Source organism: Dermochelys coriacea, chromosome 18, assembly GCF_009764565.3.
Source record: "Dermochelys coriacea isolate rDerCor1 chromosome 18, rDerCor1.pri.v4, whole genome shotgun sequence".
NCBI lineage: Eukaryota > Metazoa > Chordata > Testudines > Dermochelyidae > Dermochelys > Dermochelys coriacea.
In genome coordinates, this window is record NC_050085.1 from 8,565,029 (window position 1) to 8,583,847 (window position 18,819).

At 44.9% G+C, this 18,819-nt stretch overlaps 1 protein-coding gene across 1 annotated transcript in view; it reads right to left on the reverse strand.

The window, feature by feature from the left end:
* Positions 1–1,267: 1,267 nt before the first annotated feature.
* The window catches only part of TMCO4 (transmembrane and coiled-coil domains 4), an 80,533-nt gene continuing 62,981 nt past the window's right edge, over positions 1,268–18,819 (reverse strand). Inside the window, exon 14 of the mRNA XM_038376387.2 lies at positions 1,268–3,064. Coding sequence (XP_038232315.2) covers positions 2,594–3,064 — 471 coding nt within the window. The 3' untranslated portion in view covers positions 1,268–2,593. The remainder of the gene's footprint in view (positions 3,065–18,819) is intronic.

The following is an 18,819-nucleotide window of genomic DNA, read 5'->3' on the forward strand; positions in this document are numbered from 1 at the left end:
ACTGCCGTGATGGCCTGTCCATGGAGGGAAGTAAGGGAAGACTGTGTATATGTCAACAACAGCTGCACCAGCCTATGCCCCCCACTTCCCACCCCCCGAACAGGCTGAGTTTCCTACTAAGCCTGCATTTGGAGCAAGATTTTACCAATTGTATATTGTTTTAAACATAAAACTTGAAGCTGTAATTAGAATGGGGTGTAAGTCTTTGAATCCTGCTGCACCAGCCAGCCGTGGAGGGGCATGTGTACCACAGCCTGCCAAGGCATGGTTGAGCTGCAGCAGCGTGCACCAAGGAGGACTTCTAGCTGAGAGCCAGAATAATCAGACCAGGGATCACGCTGGAGCACGGCCCCTTTGGAGCTCCTACACAGGGACAGCAAACTCACTGGAATCCTTGCTCCGACCTCTGACCTGCAGCCAAGGGGATGAAGCACTGTCCCTGTGGCCAAAGAGGGCATGAAGGCCGAGAACTTAAGAGTCAGGACAGGCTGAGTTCCCTGGTGACCTCAAAGCTGAGATCACAATGAATGTCCAACACCACCTCAAGAAAATCCAGTGCCTGGGGCTTTCCAGGGAGCAGGCTGTCCTTCATAAGCTAGGCAGTGACCTGCTTTCTCTAGGGAACGCAGACCTCTCCGCTCCAGGCAGCTTTCGATGCCTGTGCATGGTGCAGCCTGAGGTGCATGGTTCCCCCTCACCTATGATTTTGGGGAGTGGAGTGAAAGCCCACAAATGGTCCCCTTGAGCAGGTACAGGAGTGTGTGGCATTTTGGAAACTGCAAATACAGATGCCCTTGTTTATGTGGAAAGGAGCTGCAGGAGGGCCATGCAATGAAAGCGTACTATGGTTACTGCCCTTCAGAGCTTAGGCAGAAACTGCACAGTTCAAGCTGGTGACACAACTCAATGGTAAAATCAGGAGAATCAAACTTTGTTCTTCTTTAGCACCTTTCATCCAGGGAGCACAAAACATTTGGCAAACTGTCTCAATCCCCTCCGGGGATATGCTCAGGATCATTCCTCCCCTTTTACATATGGGGAAACTGAGGCAAGGAGTTTGCAAAATGTCTTGTGCAATGTCTCACAACCAGCCAGTAGCAGAGTTATGATGAATGAACCCCAGTTTCCTCCCTCTATTGCCTCCGTATGAAAGGCTGGTTAACAGATCTGAGGTGCACAGACAGAGGCGAATCAAGCCCAACTGTATATGTAAAACTCCAAACATACCTGGCCACATTTAAAAAAAAAAAATACCCCCCCCCAACAATGCAAAACAAATTAAACCTTTTAATTTCCTAGTGAGAATACCAAAGAAGGGAGTTCCTGGTTTCCAAGATAATCTTTCAAAGCCCATCAAGTCACGTGGTTCCCTAAGACTCATAAGGTACAGCAGCATTTTCCTATGAAGGCGACAGTTGTTCCCCAAAGAATAAAGGTCAGTGCCTCAGCTGGTGTGTATCACTCACTTAATTGAGGGGCGCTATGCTGATTTACAGCAGCTAAGCATCTGCCCCGGGGTCCTTTCCTCTGCACATGGGAGAACCAATCGGCAGTAGCTCTGAAGGCTTTGATCCAATAATGCTCCTATGCTGTATGCCAGTTTCCATGTGGTCCTGAAAGCACCAGGTGAAGTGTTCTGTTCCACGTGCAGGGCTCCAGTGTAGGGCGACAGCACCTTGCTGAAGCATCTCTATGCAGCATCAATGACATGGTCAGTACATTGGTATGTCAGTCTCTGTGTTAGTTTGTGCACAAAAGCACTGAGGGGAAAGAAGGAGTGGGGGGCTCACCACTGACACCACAGTCCCACCAGCCAGCCATAAGCCACTCCTACGGCAGCAGCAGAAGCTCCAGGGAGAAGGGAGAGAGCCCAATGTCGTGTGTCAAACTCCCACGGAGTCATGCATTTTTCATGGGTAGCAGGGGAGGAAACAAAACCAACCCGAGAAGCTGCAGGAATGGCTGTGAGATTTCAGTCCTGCCTGTCACAGCAATCAATATTGCCCTCTGGAAAGCAGATTGCTGCTCCCCTGTTACAGCAAAGCAGCCTGGCTGACCATTTGCCTTTCCATACCAGCTCTAAGCACTAGCTACTGGTGTTTCCCATTATGTAGCATGAAGTGATGGGAAAACAGGAGGAAGCAGTGACCATGGCATCCCACCCCCGTCTGCTGAGAAGCTCATCGGGTTGTACAGTCATGTGAGAGAGGCTTTAATCCTAGCAGAACATCCTCCCACCATAACACACTCAAAAGGATCCCTGATTTGTTTCCCATCAAGACAGACAACTCTGGGTTATTTGATGGGTCTAGTGCCTCTCTAATCCAACACAGCAGCTATGGATGTTATTACCTTTGCTAACAACCGGTTGTCTCCTCCATTTTCTGGAGGGTCCTATAGCCCAAGTCCTGGGATTCCCTGGGATGAATGTTCTGTAGTAACTGCCCCTACAACTGGCCAATGGCACCAGTGCTGTTTTGAGGGGAGGGACTTGGTAGATGCCTTTTTGCACTCGAGTGCTAGACAGAACGTGTGCTGTGACCAAGATGCAGCAACCAATGGAAGAGCCAGTAATTCATTCTGAGGCAGGGACTCAGTCCAGACCTTGGTGTGCTGCCTGTTTTTTGAGGTCATTAGTGTCTGAACAGCCTGGGCAGGGAAGGAAGGTTCCTCCCAGGACGTGAGCAGCAGAATCAGGGCAGGACAGAGGGTTGACTGGTAAAGGTTTTTCCAGCTTGGCTGGGTTCTCCTCTCTGCTGGCATCCAAAGAGCCTGGAAATTCAGAAACCTCTGGGTGTGCAAGATCCGAGTTCTTGTCACTAGGGTGCAGTCCTTCACTGGGTACAGGCTGCCAGGACCAGTGATCATGGCTGATGGAATCATGGTCTCCCAAGGTGCTTTCCTCTTCCTCACTCTCACTGGCTGCTGTCGGCTGCCTTTTCTCACCCTGATTGGAGAAAAGGCTGGGATTCCCTTTCTCTTCCAGATGACACTCCTTGGTTTTAATGCCCACAGCCTTTAGGATAGTGTCCATTTGCTTCATGTAATCCAGGTGGCCATTCACCTGCAAAGAACAACATAATCCTGTGAGTATGAAAAATCCCATTAATGCCCAACTATGCCAGATCAGCAGAGCGCTGCACATTGGGGCCAGCAGCTGCAAGGAGATTCAGCCTCGGCCTTGAAAGACTGGGAGAACTATGTCTGAAAAATTCAGTTCCCCAAGACAATTGGTGATTAACCATTGCCCCAGCCACATGCAGATTCCCACTGGCTGCTCCATTCCTGCATCACTCCACCCTCTTCAACACCTTTGCTCCATGAGCAATATTTATACTGCATGTGTAAAGGCTTGGACGCCTCTAGATTTTAAGAACAAGTCTTGCATTTTGTCAGGCTAAGAGGGGCATGTTCTGTAGTGGTTAGAGTTCAGGGCTGGGAGTCTGGAGGTTTGGGTTCAGTTTCTGGCTCTGCCACTGATTTGCTGTGGGCAAGTCCCCACCTCTCGGTGCCTTAGCTTCTCCACCTGTAAAAGGCAGATAATTGTGTCTACATCAGAGGTGTGTAGTGAGAATTAAGATGTATAAAGAGTTTTAAGGTTGTTGGATGGAACCTGCGATAACATGTTACTGAAACACTGTTCTAGCTTAAGAATGTACTGGGCTAGGCCTGTGTCTGGAGTATAAATCAGGCCGGGCTCTCCCTTACACTGTGATCATATGGAATTACAAGGTAACTACCTTCTGAGAGGCATATTAGATTCCTCCCTAAACCAGTGCAAGAAAGAGAGAGAGAACAAATAGTCAAATTTCCCTCTGTTTAATTATAATAATTATGTTTAAGTATAATCAGTTTAAAAGGAACAAGGGAACATTAAGGATCCTAACCCGCCAGTCTGATGGCAGCCAGCTGCCTTTTCAGTCCAAGGTGCAGCGTCTTCTGGGTGAGGCTTTGAAGCAGTGCAGCTAAGATCCTCAATAGAAAAGACTTGTCTTTAAATATCCTTTTCTATTCTACTCAGCCAATGTGCGGATGCATCTGCCAGCAGAAGAGAAACCGACTGGAATTACCAGTACGTTTCTCCATTGAGATGAAAATGCCATTAGCCTGAGTCATGACTGCGTTCATGGCCCACAGTTCAGCTGGCACTAGAGATTTTAGCAGAGACTAAAGGTGTGTGATTTTGAATCCTAGGGGTCCTTGGTGTCTACAGCCAATCCTCTCTCCAACAGCTGGCTCATAATGCACCGTGACAGAAGTTCCTTCCTTACCCCAGCTGGTAATCAGCAACACCCTGAAGCATGAACACTAACAGCCTTGTTATTTGAATAAATATGTCTAACACTTGATTTTCATTTTTCTAAGATATTTACCCCACTAGAATAATGTCCGACCACCTAAGTCTATACAGAGCTGCAGGGGGTGGCATAAAGCCATTGGGGAATTCCCTTAGGATTGGGAGATCCCCAGCTGCATCCTTAGTACACTTTTAAGTGCTGCAAAGGGGATTTAGTTGGAATCAAAGATCTGGTCCACTTACTGGCAAAGTGAATAGTCTCTGGATACTAAACCAGTCCAGCATTATTTCACGTGAAGTCAAACTCAAACCTAGCCATTTGTATAAAGCAGCTTTTGAGTGGTAACATTTGGATGCACTTAGAACTTGGAGCGAACTGAAGGATTTAATCAGCAAATTAATAATTCAATATGCAACTTTAATCAGCCCAGATGGCTCAACAGGCTTGTATATTTTGAACAGATTAGTACTTTCATTAAAATAACCACCGAAGGCCTAATGGATTGACTTTTCAGATGTGCACACTGTTCTCAGAAAAAGTAGGAATCCTTTATTCATCAGCATGGGGGTTTAGGAGGCAGTGAAATAAAGGACATTAGTGGAGAGGTGGATTAAGTGGAGAGGAACAGGTACTGGATTTACTGCAAAATAAAATATTTAAAGTCTCTTGTTTGGCTCCATTTCCACCCCGAGATGTGCTCCCTTTAAAGACAGCTGTTACATTTCCTCTAGTTGGGCAACACTGCTCAGTGAGACAGCTCTTGAAACCATTCTTACTACAGGGTTGATTCCATATGGTATAGAGCCCAGAGTCCAGGGGCACATGAATTCTTACTGTTCCCCACCTACAGAACTTCCCAAATCCACCTTGAGAATTGGCCCACAGAGACATTCATAGGGGAGACAGAGGTAAACGCTATTGGCTCAGATAACATGGTGATGAGGGGACTCACTCAAACCATTCCAGAAACACTGCCTCAAAAGCATTCAATGAAAACCCCTAAACGGTGACGGGATTGCATGGACATTATTCCAGAAACTCACCCCTTAAAGCAATGCAGAGAGATCTCCAAAAGCCACTCTGATGGGACACCTAGCTAGACAGTAATACAGTTTCCATCACTGTAGCACGTGACTGCCTCACAAACGTCCATGAATGTATCTAGCTTCACAACACTGTGTGATGTAAGGGAAGATTATTGTCTCCCTTCTAGAGGCACAAAAGAGATCCAAACCACTGTGAGAAGATCCTAAAAGAACGCCAAAGAAATGTTGCCTGTCCATTTAAAGTAACCACTCCAAAACCTTCTATGGAGATATTGAAACCCACTCCACCTGATCTACCTGTGCTGATCTGTCCAGCTATGGTATTTCTTTGGTGCCTCTCACTGTGTTAGCCAATCACTAGTTAGTTAGAGAGAATTTGCTCTCTGAAGAGAGCTTAAGATCCAGATTTTCAGATGCTCTCAGCACACAGCAGCTCCCATTGAGAACAAGGGAGAATTCCTCTTCCCCCACTATTGAGAACAATGGGAGAAGCTGGGCACTGAACACTTTTGAATATTTAGCTCCTTCATTCAGGTGCCTAAACAAAAAAAACAATCTAATGCAGATCTCCCAAGTACCATCATAAACAATACTCCCAAGCATCCAACTCCCTTCCCCTCAATCCAATGAGAAAACCTACGCTAACTTAAAAGGACACTCTAGACAACCTCAAAATGAAGCACAAGAGAGATTTCAAAGTCCTTTGAAGATGCACCTGAATCTATTCCAAGGGATGTCCTAGAAAGCTCTGTGGGAGAACACACTGAAAGCACACCCTGAACACCTATCTTAGATGACACAACAAGTGTCTGTGCAGAGACCTAGTTTGCTCTGTCTCCTTTCCCATGCCATTCAGAGACCAGGCTCGGTGAAATACTAAAGACCACCCAAACTGATCAAAAACCTTAAACCACTGCATTAAGATGCCCCCAAAATATTCTAAAGACCACTCTGCAAAGTCATCATCGAACCACATGAGCACACAAATTGAGATGGTCTTTTGATAATTCCAAGGATAAATCTCCAAACCATATTGAGAAGAACCTCCAAAATCATTGAGGAGACACATCAAACAGGTCTCTTGGGGAACTGCCCATTTCCCTGTGAGGAAACATTATCAAAAGGCGTCTATTGGTCACGCTTGCTGAAAATGTCTAGGTCCTTGCTGAAAATGAGTGACTAATGCAGGTGTCTCTAGTCCCAAGACAGGAAGAGTTTGACTGCGAGACCAAAGAGATAATCAGAAGGAAACTGGAGGCATTTCCAGTTTTTTATCACATTTCCTGCCTTGATAATACTGATGATATCAGAGTTCAATCCCCAGTGCAGGGGAATGGATGAGAAATGATCTTGGCAAGTAAAGTCCATAAAAAGTAATTCTATCAACCACTGATGTGCCTCCAAAATGTATTGGATATAAAAGCATTTTTCTCTCTTATCTCTTCAAATCAGCAGGCTATTGCAAATTATTTTGTTTTCGAAATAACGGACTAAATTCATTCCTGGTGTAACTCCACTGAAGCTAAATAGTGTTTACTTCAGGTATTAATTTACTCCAGTATCTTTTTGTGATGCCAACATCAATACTACAAGAAAAGCCAACAGGCTAAAATGAATTATGTCTTGTGCACACTCATTTCTGGGCAAGTCAGAATTTCACTGCTAACGCTTTATTTTAGTAGCGTCCAATTCCCTGCCACCATCACCAGGAGATGAAATGGCCCTGTTAACCCTGTGCAGGTACACTTTTGGAGGGTTGTTGAAATTAACCTGTTCTATTTCAAGGGTGGAGTGCTGGCTCTGCATTTCTCGTCTAGAGCGACAGAGATGGGACCATAACGTTAGTTCTTGGACTAACACTCAACTCATGAGGTCTTGGCTCATTCAGACTCCCACTGACTTCAGTAAAGCTTGAGGAGAAGCAGCGAATGATCACGGACAGCCAGATTGTGCCGTTAATGAACCTCCTACAGCTTCCTATGCCACTGTGAGGAGACCACAGCACACACAACAACACTGTGGCCAACAAGCTATGCCTGCACCCTGCTTCGTTAGAACGAGAGGGTGCAGAGACTGTATCTGTCCTCAGCCATGCCTGATGCAGAGACACAATCTGGCCCTGGGTAAAGTCTTGTGGATTAGGCGCTACGTGAGAAACATGGATTGAAAGAAAAAGTGTGCAAGGAGATAAACCTGACATAGTACGAGAGTCCATGAGACAGGGAACAAGGGCCCATTCAACAGCCCAGTGAAGTCAATGAATGGACTTGCATTGACTTCAGTGGGATGTGAATTGGGGCCTTAAGGAAAAGAGGTAGTCCCAAGGAGGACATGCCCCCCATGAAGCCTTATATGTCTGGTACTTCACTCGCTCTGGGTCTTCGGCGGCACTTTGGTGCCGGGTCTTTCACTCACTCCGGTCTTCGGCGGCGGGGGATCCTTCTGTGCTTCCGAAGACTGGAGAGAGTGAAAGACCCAACACCGAAGACCTGGAGCGCCGCCGGGTGAATACAAGCAGGTGGCGCCTTTTATAATCTCTGCTCCCCGTGTTTTTTCCACCTGGCTACGCCACTGTATGGAACTGGAGATGATTGCCCCGGAGTCTGCAAAGCCAGATAAATACAAGTGATGTACAGAGCTTAATGGTAGGCAGGACTCTTCTCCAAAAGTGCACTACATACAGTAGAGCTGAGCAAAGAATCACCCGCAAAGACTGTTAGCAAAATGGAAGAAACCAGGGTTTCAGGGAAATTCCTATGCCATCAGGACTAGAAAGTGCAACTGTTGTACGTCCTTGACAGCCCGTTTTTGAAATGCAATCCCTCATTCTGAAATCTTGGCGGCTGGAACTCAGCCGTTGCACAAGGAGAGCCTTAAAAACAGGAAAGGAGGGGGAATCTAAAAGGGAGCTTTTCAAAAAGTGTTATAAGGCTTTAATGGAAGACTAGAGAGTGTAAAATGAAAACACCTGTTTGATTATTCTCCGTGGCCAGCTGCAGTAAGAACTGTAAAAAGAAATGCAATTAAAGAAGTGCTTTTCTAGCCAAAGTTATTACTTTATAGCATGTGGCAGGAAAATAAAAATCATGGGCCAGATTCACAGCTACGCACTGGTGGCCTTACCCCGTTAAAGTGGGTTTTACAGTCGCTTGCATCACCAGAGTGGCATAACACTGCTGGACTGGACCATTAATTCTGCCCTAGCAGCACAGAACAAGAGTGTAGAAAGCTGCAGGTGTAGCTACCGACTTCTCCCCTGAAATACAGTACAATTTAAAGGAGTCACCATCACAAACATTTTGGAAATGTTTTAAAATTCAGACCCACCCAAGAGTGCCAGAAATGTCCTTGTACATTCTCAGCTGTGCCTAATAAATTCAGGCTGAATTATTTCTGCTCAGTGTAATAAGTGCCTGGTGTTATGGTGTCATAAAAACGCAGTTCAATTTGCAGGAGCTTTTAAAATAAAACAAAACGTTGTCCTATGCTTGAAACCAAACCACTGAAGGTCTCTGCCTGGAGACAAGTGATGGGCCTTCTGCCCTGGATGCTGTTGACTGGATTAATGACAGCAATTCCAGGTGGAGAGGAGAGGGGGATACACAACAGTGTCTGAAAAGTGATGACAATGGAATCAATTTGTAGTTATCACATGGCCTTCTGTTACTCATAAGCTGTTGCTGGTTCTACAGCTCTGCTCAATTGACTGGGCTGTTTGAGAAGCTCTGAGAAGGAACAGATAAAGCAACAGTAGATGTATAAGACAGGATCCTTGCCCAAGGATTAGCCTCTGAGAACAGGGAAGGGATAATTACAATTTTAAGCATTTTTGGCTATATGACTGCAAAACGTGACCTTCAACTGCGTACAACCCGGAGGCAACACTTGAGAGGGTGTATGGCGCGGTGGACAGGGAGTGACCTAAGAGGCTGGCGACCTCAGCTCTAATTTTGGCTTTGTCGTTGTCATTGACTCATTATGGGTATGAACCAGATTCCAATACCCTTAGTCAGGCTGCATCTCATTAATTAGCAGTAGCAGCTGGAGACCCTGTCTGTGTCCCTGTTGTGCTAGTCGCTGTACATTGTAACACAAAGCAAGAGAAAGTCAAAAAGAAAAGGAGGACTTGTGGCACCTTAAAGACTAACAAATTTATTTGAGCATAAGCTTTCGTGAGCTACAGTTCACTTCATTGGATGCATTTAGTGGAAAATACAGTGGGAAGATTTATATACACAGATACACAGAGAACATGAAACAATGGGTGTTACCATACACATTGTAAGGAGAGTGATCACTTAAGATGAGCCATCACCAGCGGGGGGATGGGGGAGGGAAGAAAACCTTTTGTAGCGATAATTAAGGTGGGCCATTTCTAGCAGTTGACAAGAACGTCTGATGAACGGGGGGGGGGGGGCGGAGGGTGGAATAGTTTTAGAAATAGAGAAAGTCAGTATCTGGAAGAGTTTGCAGTCCTAACAGACAAGACAGAAGATGAGAGAGGAACAGGAGATGGGAAGTGAATCACTCAGCAGACCAGTATCAGAGCCAGGAACCAAACTGTTGTATTAATTCAGATGGAAGAGATGGGCCCAGAAACTCAAAGTGTTAACATAACCCAATTGCTGTCCATCATTAAACTCTGTTAAACAAAGGTTGGAGTTTCGTACCTAGAGACCTCAGCATGCTTAGTACCATGGCAATACGCCATTCAACGTCCTTTTAACTTTTCCGTAAAGATACAGAAAAAGAAGGAAAAACAGTGAAAGCCTTTAAAATGTAAAGTATCAAGTACAATTTTCATTTTAACAACATTTTTTGTTCCCTTTCCCTTCAGCTGGAGAGCGTTTTTAGAAGGAACCCCCCGACCCCCACCATCTGACCATCTTTTAGATGGTAATAACTGTTCTTTTTGGAGAAATGAGAAACGTTAGTTGTGATGGGCTGGAGATTTTGAAGTCCAACCTCGTTTCCTAAAAGACAAAACCAAACACAGAAGAAGGGCAAGAAAAGAACAGAAAAGACTGAACATACAACTTCTGTCTCTGGTGCCAACTCTCATTTGCAACCTCACTGCTGGAGAAACACAAGCATGGCACTTGGTCTTCTTAGCCACTCCAAGACTTGGCTAATGCATACCAGCATTGGGCTATTCAGGGCATTGCTTTCCATTGCCTCCATGGTCACAGGCTTACAGCAGTGCTGGCATTTGGGGTTTAGCTATAGCTGGTGGAGGTGGTGAGGCCATCTGGGCTCCCTTTCTTTGGGCCAGTCTGATCAGAATAACTCTCACGATTAGTATGACAACTGCCCCGTGGTATCAAAGTGGATCCCCAGGACATGGTGGGGGTGGCTTCTTCCTGTTCTCCCACCTCCCAGTTGCTGTCAGACAGCTTCTTTGTTAATCCCTCCAAGCCTTGTCTTTTTGAGAACCCCAAAGACAGTGAAGGGGGGCATAGCCCATCCTCTCATTATTTTGTTCACCAATTAGGTCTAATTTCTGACATACCAATTCACTGATTTTTCGCCCCACGCTTCTCTTGTTTACCCAGCCTGATCGTAACACAGTTCTTGAGTTACATCAGGAGGCCTTTTTGTTTGGACTAATCCAGTCTGTCTCTCTTTTGCCCCTTTTCCCATTGACATTTGATATTCTAGGTTATTGTGACATTTTATAAACGTTCACTCACTTTTTACAGTCGAGCTCACAGCTAGGGTAAATTTGTAGGCCCAATTATCACAACAGAACCCATGGCTACCGAGTTCCATTCCTGTGCTGTATTTACGAGACCTTACTCACCAAGAAATCCCTCTGCAATCACTGTGATTTCTCATGAAATAAGGTGCTATTAAATGCGAACAAGGGCACCAGAACCAGCCCCTAGGGGAACTTGTGCCCTTTGATCCCACTGGACCTCAGCTTCTCCATCTGCCCAACAGGGATAATGCTGCCGACCCACCTCTATAAGTGCCTTTTAGATCTAGGCATGAAAAGTGCTATACAAGCGGCATTATTGTTTGAAAGGAAAGGGCAACGATTTCTTATCACCATATAATGCAGCAAATCTCCTCTCTGGTGCACAGCCTACAGATAAAAAGACCTTTCATTGTGTTGATCGTTGACACCTTTGACATTGTTAATCAAACTGAAGCTAACCTGCTCTATGCACAATGACCTGTATTATACCATGGTGGGTGAGACCAGGACACATGCATCTGTCTATACAAGAAAACATTCTACAAATACATTAGAAGCAAGAGGAAGACCAAGAACAGGGTAGGCCATTACTCAATGAGGAGGGAAAGACAAAAGAAAATGTGAAAATGGCAGATGTGCTAAATGACTTTTTTGTTTCAGTTTTCACCAAAAAGGTTAGTAGTGACAGGATGTCTAACATAGTGAATGCCAGAGAAAATGAGGTAGGATCTGAAGCTAAAATAGGGAAGTTAAAATAGGGAACAAGTTAAAAATTATTTAGACAAGTTAGATGTCTTCATATCGGCAGGGCCTGGTGAAATATGTGGTCTGAGGGCCAGACAGATGTAAACTGGAAAGTGCAGCTCTGCGCTTTAGAGGTTTATTCCGACCCCAATACACCCATTTTACACTGGTGCTTTCCCAGTGACTTCAGCAGAGTTACTTCTGAGTCACACTGGTAAAATCAGAATGAGACAAGATTTTTATCCATTTTCTCATTCTTAACGTCATGAACAGAGTGGCTTTTTTGTCAGAAAGTGGGGTTTTGTAAAGAACGATTTTCCCCCTCAAAATTTCCATTTAGCCATATTAAATGTTGGAAGTGTTACTTTCACCTTCAAAGCGTTAATTTCTCTCTGAGTGTGTTACTTCCAGAGAGCATACTAGGGTCTGGTCTATACTGAGGGGGGGGGAATCCCATTTTTTTCTGGCCAGTTCTAAGTGTGAAATTATGTCACTGTAGCTTCTTTAACCCCCTCCCTGCAGACAAACACATCTATCACAATGTGTGGACACTGAGGCTGGGTCCCTCCATGGCTTGGTAGAAATACTGATGGGCAAATCTCAAACCCATGGGAGCTTGGGTGGCCTCCAGTGAGTATTACAAGCAGAAAGAATCTGAAGAAATGGAATTCTCAGTCATTCTAGCAACCTGCATTCCTAGGTTGGGCTGGACCCGGTCTTGATTCTGGGTCATCCCTTGGGAAGAACCAGCACCCAACCAATCTGGGAGAGAAACTGATTCAGTACTCTTAGGCCATGATGCAACACCTACTGAATTCAATGGAAATCTTTCAAGCGACTTCAGTGGGCTATGGATCTAGCCCTTAGATACCATGGTGAGAGAGAGAGAGAGAAAGGTATATTGATTAGTGCTTCTCACAGAAATGGCAGTAAGGAGGGATATGAAGTGACTTTTCAACTGTAAAGAGGCAGCAGAGTGACCCAATGGAAAAGTTACCAGGACTTGTGGCTTTAGACCAGAGGAACAGGCCACTAAATGGAAAGAGGGAGTGGGTCTGTCAGGACTGAAGTGTATGTTAGGACATGAAGTGACTTTCTGGAAAAGTTGCAAGTGAATCTCTTCAGTAGTTCAGCAGCTGGAGTGAATCTTAGATGACCATTTAAAAAAATGTAGATCTGGTATCTCCATTTTTCCAGATCCCTCTCACTTAAAAATGACTAGTTTTAACAGTTCAAACATTCAGGAGAAGAGAATTTATTCAAAAGCTCATGTACAGGGAAGTTATAGGGTTAAAGTTGAAGTTATTAACATTATCCCTTGCTACTGTTTCTCTCCCTGACACAAAAGCTGATAGAGTGAAAAACAGGGTCAAATTAATCTGTAGTGTGACTCATCTGAAGTCAAGAGAGCTACATCAAAGATAGACCCACTGGGCACAAGTTATCTTCTTTTCTGAATTGTGCTCTCCCAGGGATATATTTCTTATGCATTAAATAAACCACTCAATCCCTATTTTTTTTTTCCATTTCAAAGTTGGTTGAATTGTAGGTAAAAGTGGCCCTTTAATTACCGTGACATTTCTGGAGTAGGTAGAAATGGAGGGGCACATAATCATTATGTGCAATCATCTTTCTGACCCAAGCCTTACTGAGAAAGTCGTTCTTAGTAAGAGATGCTAACTGATGAATATTGTCCCCAGATGCAGGTCAGGTCAATTTCACATGGATGCAACTGAAGCACTTCTCCATAGAAACAAATAGAAAGGGCAACGGGTAACCCCGCTCCCATGCCTCAGAGGTTTGTACTTCTCATTTCAGTGTCCTCTCTGGCTGCTAATTAGGGGTTGATTTTGCAGACGGGCTGAGGCCAGCCCATGCTTTTTGGCAAGTGTTGTTTGCACCTGCAATTTTATGCCTGTGAAATTAATGGTGGGTGTGACTATTCAGATATGCACATGCAGTTCATTCTGTGGCCCACATTGCCGCCGCAGAAGGCAGACTGGACATTTAAAAATACGGCTGCTGTTGCCACAAAACAATATTCATACACAGCAAAATTATTTGTCCCAGCTTCCTGCTAATTCTTTCATGCAAGTTGTGGGCCTCAGTTTCTTTCACTTGCACCAGTTGTATATGGTTGTAACTCAGTTGACTTAATGGATTTCAATTAGTGTAAGTGAGAGGCTGATCCAGCCCAGAGATTGCTAGCTTTAATTCTAGCCACTCACCTGACATGGAACAGTGGAAACCACACGGAAATCTCGCTTTAAACTGTTTGAGTGGGAATGCCCAAGAAAGGAGTTGGGTAACATTTGTGGCTGAATGTTTATGCTCAAGAAAGAGCAAAAGAGTGATATACATGCTGCCCTTCATTCTGGGATCTTCCCAGACCCTAACTTGAGAGAACAGTCTTGGCTGTGAAATGAGAGATAGGGAAGAATTTTTCTGCCACATAGAGTTTTCTCACAGCAGGCATCGTGGCAAAGGGCTAGTACAAGAAACATGGACTATCTAAACGTATGCATCCATACAGTGGGCTAAATTTAACCCCAGTGTAAATGGGTGTAATTCCCCTGAAATCAAGAGCATCATACCTGCTTACATCACATCTGAGCTTGGCTCAGCAATAGGTTCTCTGAATGCACAACGATTCAGTTGTGACAATTTTCAGACCTAAAAATTAACAGCAAGAAACTCCTTGGTTTGCTTTGATTAATTTTTTTCAACACCAGATCAAATTCACTCTCATTCCAGGAGGAGTCAAATCTTAAAGGCAAGTTGAGTGTTAATCAAATGCTACAATGATTCGCTCAGATGACTTGCCACCCTGGCTGTTCGGAAATGCCACATCACTTTGACAGCACAAGACTGCCAAATGCCAGACATGGATCTGAATGTGCCAGTTATCAGCCACTCCAACCAGAGCATCTGAGACATCTCAAAAGGGACCTTCTTACTAGACTTGGTTGGAATCTGGAACTTTCATTCCTTGGGAAATTCTGACATTTCAGGGGGGAGGCGGGGAAAACGACTCATGACTTCTGAATTGAAACACAAAGCCAGACATTTCTCATAAATGAATATTCAAAAAAATGTAACTGGCAGCGTTGTCTAGATACATGTCATTTCAAATATCAAATATAACATATTGTATACATAGTATTAAATATAAATATATCAACACTCATATTTTAATAGAATGTAAAAGTTGAAACTAAATGAATCAAAATGATGATGTTGAAATGAAACGTTTCAACTTTTTCCTGTCAAAAGTGTCAAAATCAACATTCTGATGTCAACAAAACTTCATTTTTTTGATGGCAAATTGTTCTGTTGAAAAATTTTGAGCTCTACTTCTAATCTTACATATATTGAATCTAAAGTGGCAGTACAATGGAGAGGAGAAGAGACGAAAAAAGACTGGAGACAGAATATGACAAAGAAAAAAATTAGAGGGATTAAGGGTGGGAAGAAAGATGACAGAGAAGAGAAGATGCATTGATAAAGTACAGAGGTGACTGGGGTAGAGCTCATACACAGGAATGGCAGAATTGGATTTTTTTATACAATTTCAACAGATAACATCCATGTTTTAATTTCTTAAAATTTTTACTGATTTACATTTTCACAGCTGTGGAAAATTATGGAGGGCTGCCAATGGGCTGTTGTTGTAGCTGTCTGTGTCAGTTCCAGGATATTAGAGAGACAAGGTGAGTAAGGTGGTAATTTTATTCGACCAACTTCTGTTGGTGAGAGAGAGAAGCTTTCAAGCGAGACAGAGCTCTTCTTCAGGTCTAAGGAGAGCTTTGTTTAGTTCGAAAGCTTGTCTCTCCCATCAACAGAAGTTGGTCCATTAAAAGATATTCTCTCAGTCAATGGGGGTGGGGGGAGGAAGGGACCAGACAATAATTACTGAATAACATCGGATGTTGATATTCAAAAGTTAAAGCTTTATCACCCTTAAAATACATCCTTAAATCAAACTCTAAGAAGTTCTCAGTCAGCGTTTTTCTTACTTTGCCCACCTGCACATTCTGATGACTATTGATGAAATACTTTTTTGGTTTGTGCGTGTAGTGAAATAGACTTTTATCCACCTTTACCGTTAAAAATCTAAACCTCTCAAACCTACTCAGACATTCTGGAAGCTATGGGGAGGGACAAAGAAAAAAGGAAGGAACGCCACGCATGAAAATTAATCAGAGGGCTCCAGAGAGTCTTTTGAGGGGGAAGATGTTTTCCCTGATGCCCTTCATGCAGTGAGTGCACTCCATGCACCAGGCAATCAGGCTGAAGTGAAGAGCTGCTTGTACAGATTTTTCAAGTATATGCAGAGCTGTTGTTGGCTTTTTTTGCTGAGACTCTTAGCTGGTACCAAGAGCTGAATCAGGCTTTTTTCTTTAGCTTTTAAACGGTATCATAGCACTCCAAGTTTTTACAGCTAAACCCAGGTCACATTAGGTGCCATTTATTTCTAAGATTGCTATAATCAAATACTTGGCTCTGAATGCCAACCCAAACCTGTGTTCTTTAAATTAGATGGTGCAAAGAGTGTTTAAAAGACTCAGAAAAGGAGCATACATGATACTAGAGCATGCCCCACGGGGGTGCTGATGGACGAACCACCCCGAGTGTGAGCTTGGAGGGTCGGATTGGAGTATCTGGCCAGAGTTCTCTGGGAAATAATTTGGGAGAGCAGAATTACTGGCATCAAAGACGACAGTGACCCACAAGTGACCCAAAACATCAGGTCTTTGCAAAGCCCTTCTATTGGGTTGACTTGGGTCTGTGACAAAGCTTCTAACTGGATCCCCTCTTTTCAAAAGAGAGAGATTGAAAAAGAGTTAAACCCAGATTTTCAAAAAGTGCGCAGCACCCACCAATTCCCACTGAGACAGAGATAGAGACTCCGAGGTCAACTTTGCAAAAGAGCTCAGCACACAATCTTTTTCAAATCTGGTTCCTATTTAGGTGGCTGGATGGGAACTGAGCTCTTCTGAAAACCTAGCCCTGACTGTGTGTGCTGAGCACCTGAACATATGTCCCAGAGTTCTTTTGAAAGCCTGTCCCATGTGATTGTAAGACAGGATTTCTCTGCAGCACACTTTCTGAGAGCCTTCTGTAACCCTTGAGCATCACTGTGTGCTCCCGAGGGCATCCTGCACCATCGAATTAAAAATTCTGCACCAAAAAATTAAAAATTCTGTACACAATATTTTAAAATTCTGCAAAAATCTGCAAATTTTATTTGTCAAAGAAATGTGGAGGCTCCAGCATGGTAGAGGGGAGCACAGGCCACTGGCTGCACAGAAGTGGGAGATCACTGCATGGCTCCCACCCAGGATATGGACTCAGCAGTGAGGCTGCACCTAACCCTGACATTGCGCAAAGACTGGGCCTGCCCCAGAAAAATCCCAGGGCCCTGTCCCTTCTTGCCAGGTGCACCAGGTGTGTGCAGGCAGGCTCAGCAAGGCAAAATCCAAGTGTGGAGTGGCTTAGTGTGGGAAGATCCACATGTGTGTTGAGAGGGTTCTGTGTGGGGCAATCTGGGTGTGGGTGGCTCAGTGTGGGATCTGGGTGTCAGGGGGTGGATGCACAGGGGCTTGTTGGAGGGTTCTGGGTGCAATGGTAATGGGACTCTGAAGGGGGGCCCAGGTGAAGGTGTTTGGGGCTCAGTGGGGTGTGTGTGTGTCTGGGGGGGATTGTGCTCGGAAGGGGGATCTGAGTGTGAGGGGCTCAGTGTGGAGGTCCAGATGCTGGAGGAGTGGGGCTCAGTGGGGTGGGAATCCAGGTGCTGGTGGCTCTTTGGGGTAGTCCAGGTGCAGGGGGAGTGGGGCTCGTCGGTGAGGGGTTTTGGGTGTGGGGCGATGAGGCTTGGCGGGTGGGTCTGGGTGCATGGGAGTTGGGCAGATGGGGGAGCAGTTTCCTGTACAGTGATCCCTCCCCCTGCAGTTGAGGCATGATGGGTGCAAAAAGTGTGTGTGTGAGCTTGAGGAGCATCCTACAGCTGGGGGAGAAATCTGGGGATGGGTCTGACTCAGCCCCAAATGCCATACAGGGGAAGAGGAAGTTCCATCCTCCCCAGCCCAACCAGGACTAGCAGCTGAGCCTGACGCAGGGAAGGAGCCACCAGCCAGGTCTTCTCCAGTCTTGCATCCTGCCCCACAATGATTTATCTCTCTGCCAGCTGAACTGGATACCTGAAACATACTGCTGGGGAGGGTTGCATGACCGCTCTTGTGACTTTCCTTTGCTTCCCCATCAGAAAGTCATTTTTCTGCAGGGAAGCAAAGACATATGTGGGGGACATAAATTCTGCGCATGCGCAGTGCCGCAGAATTCCCCGAGGAGTAACTCCAACACATTTAACAACAGATCAGTGGCAACAATCTGACCCAGCAACTCTGTCATCTGAAAGGAGCTACCTCAGAGAAAGGTTTCAGAGTAGCAGCCGTGTTAGTCTGTATTCGCAAAAAGAAAAGGAGTACTTGTGGCACCTTAGAGACTAACAAATTTATTAGAGCATAAGCTTTCGTGAGCTACAGCGATGAAGTGAGCTGTAGCTCACGAAAGCTTATGCTCTAATAAATTTGTTAGTCTCTAAGGTGCCACAAGTACTCCTTTTCTTTTTACCTCAGAGAAAGCCTCCTTGGTCATCATGGAGGGGACTGATCACCCCTCTCATCCCATTCTTGATCAAGGAACACATATGCTCCTTCTTTCATTCTGTTCCTTATTCAGGAGAGTACAGGATTTGGCATCTGAATATCATTGGCTTAGGGCTCTCTGAGTCAGATCTTCAACTGGTATAAATCAGAATTGTCCTACTAACTTCCACTGAAGCCATGCCAATTTACAACAGCTGAGGATCTGGCCCCAATGGTGGAGAGAGTACCGTGAGCTTTCTCAGATTGTGATGCCAACCCATCCTTCCCCCACAATCTCCTAGAAATGTCTGTCTCTAGCACAGGCACCAGTTAATGATCTGTTGACGCTGAGATCCTGCTAACTTTCCATAATCAAATCATGACTC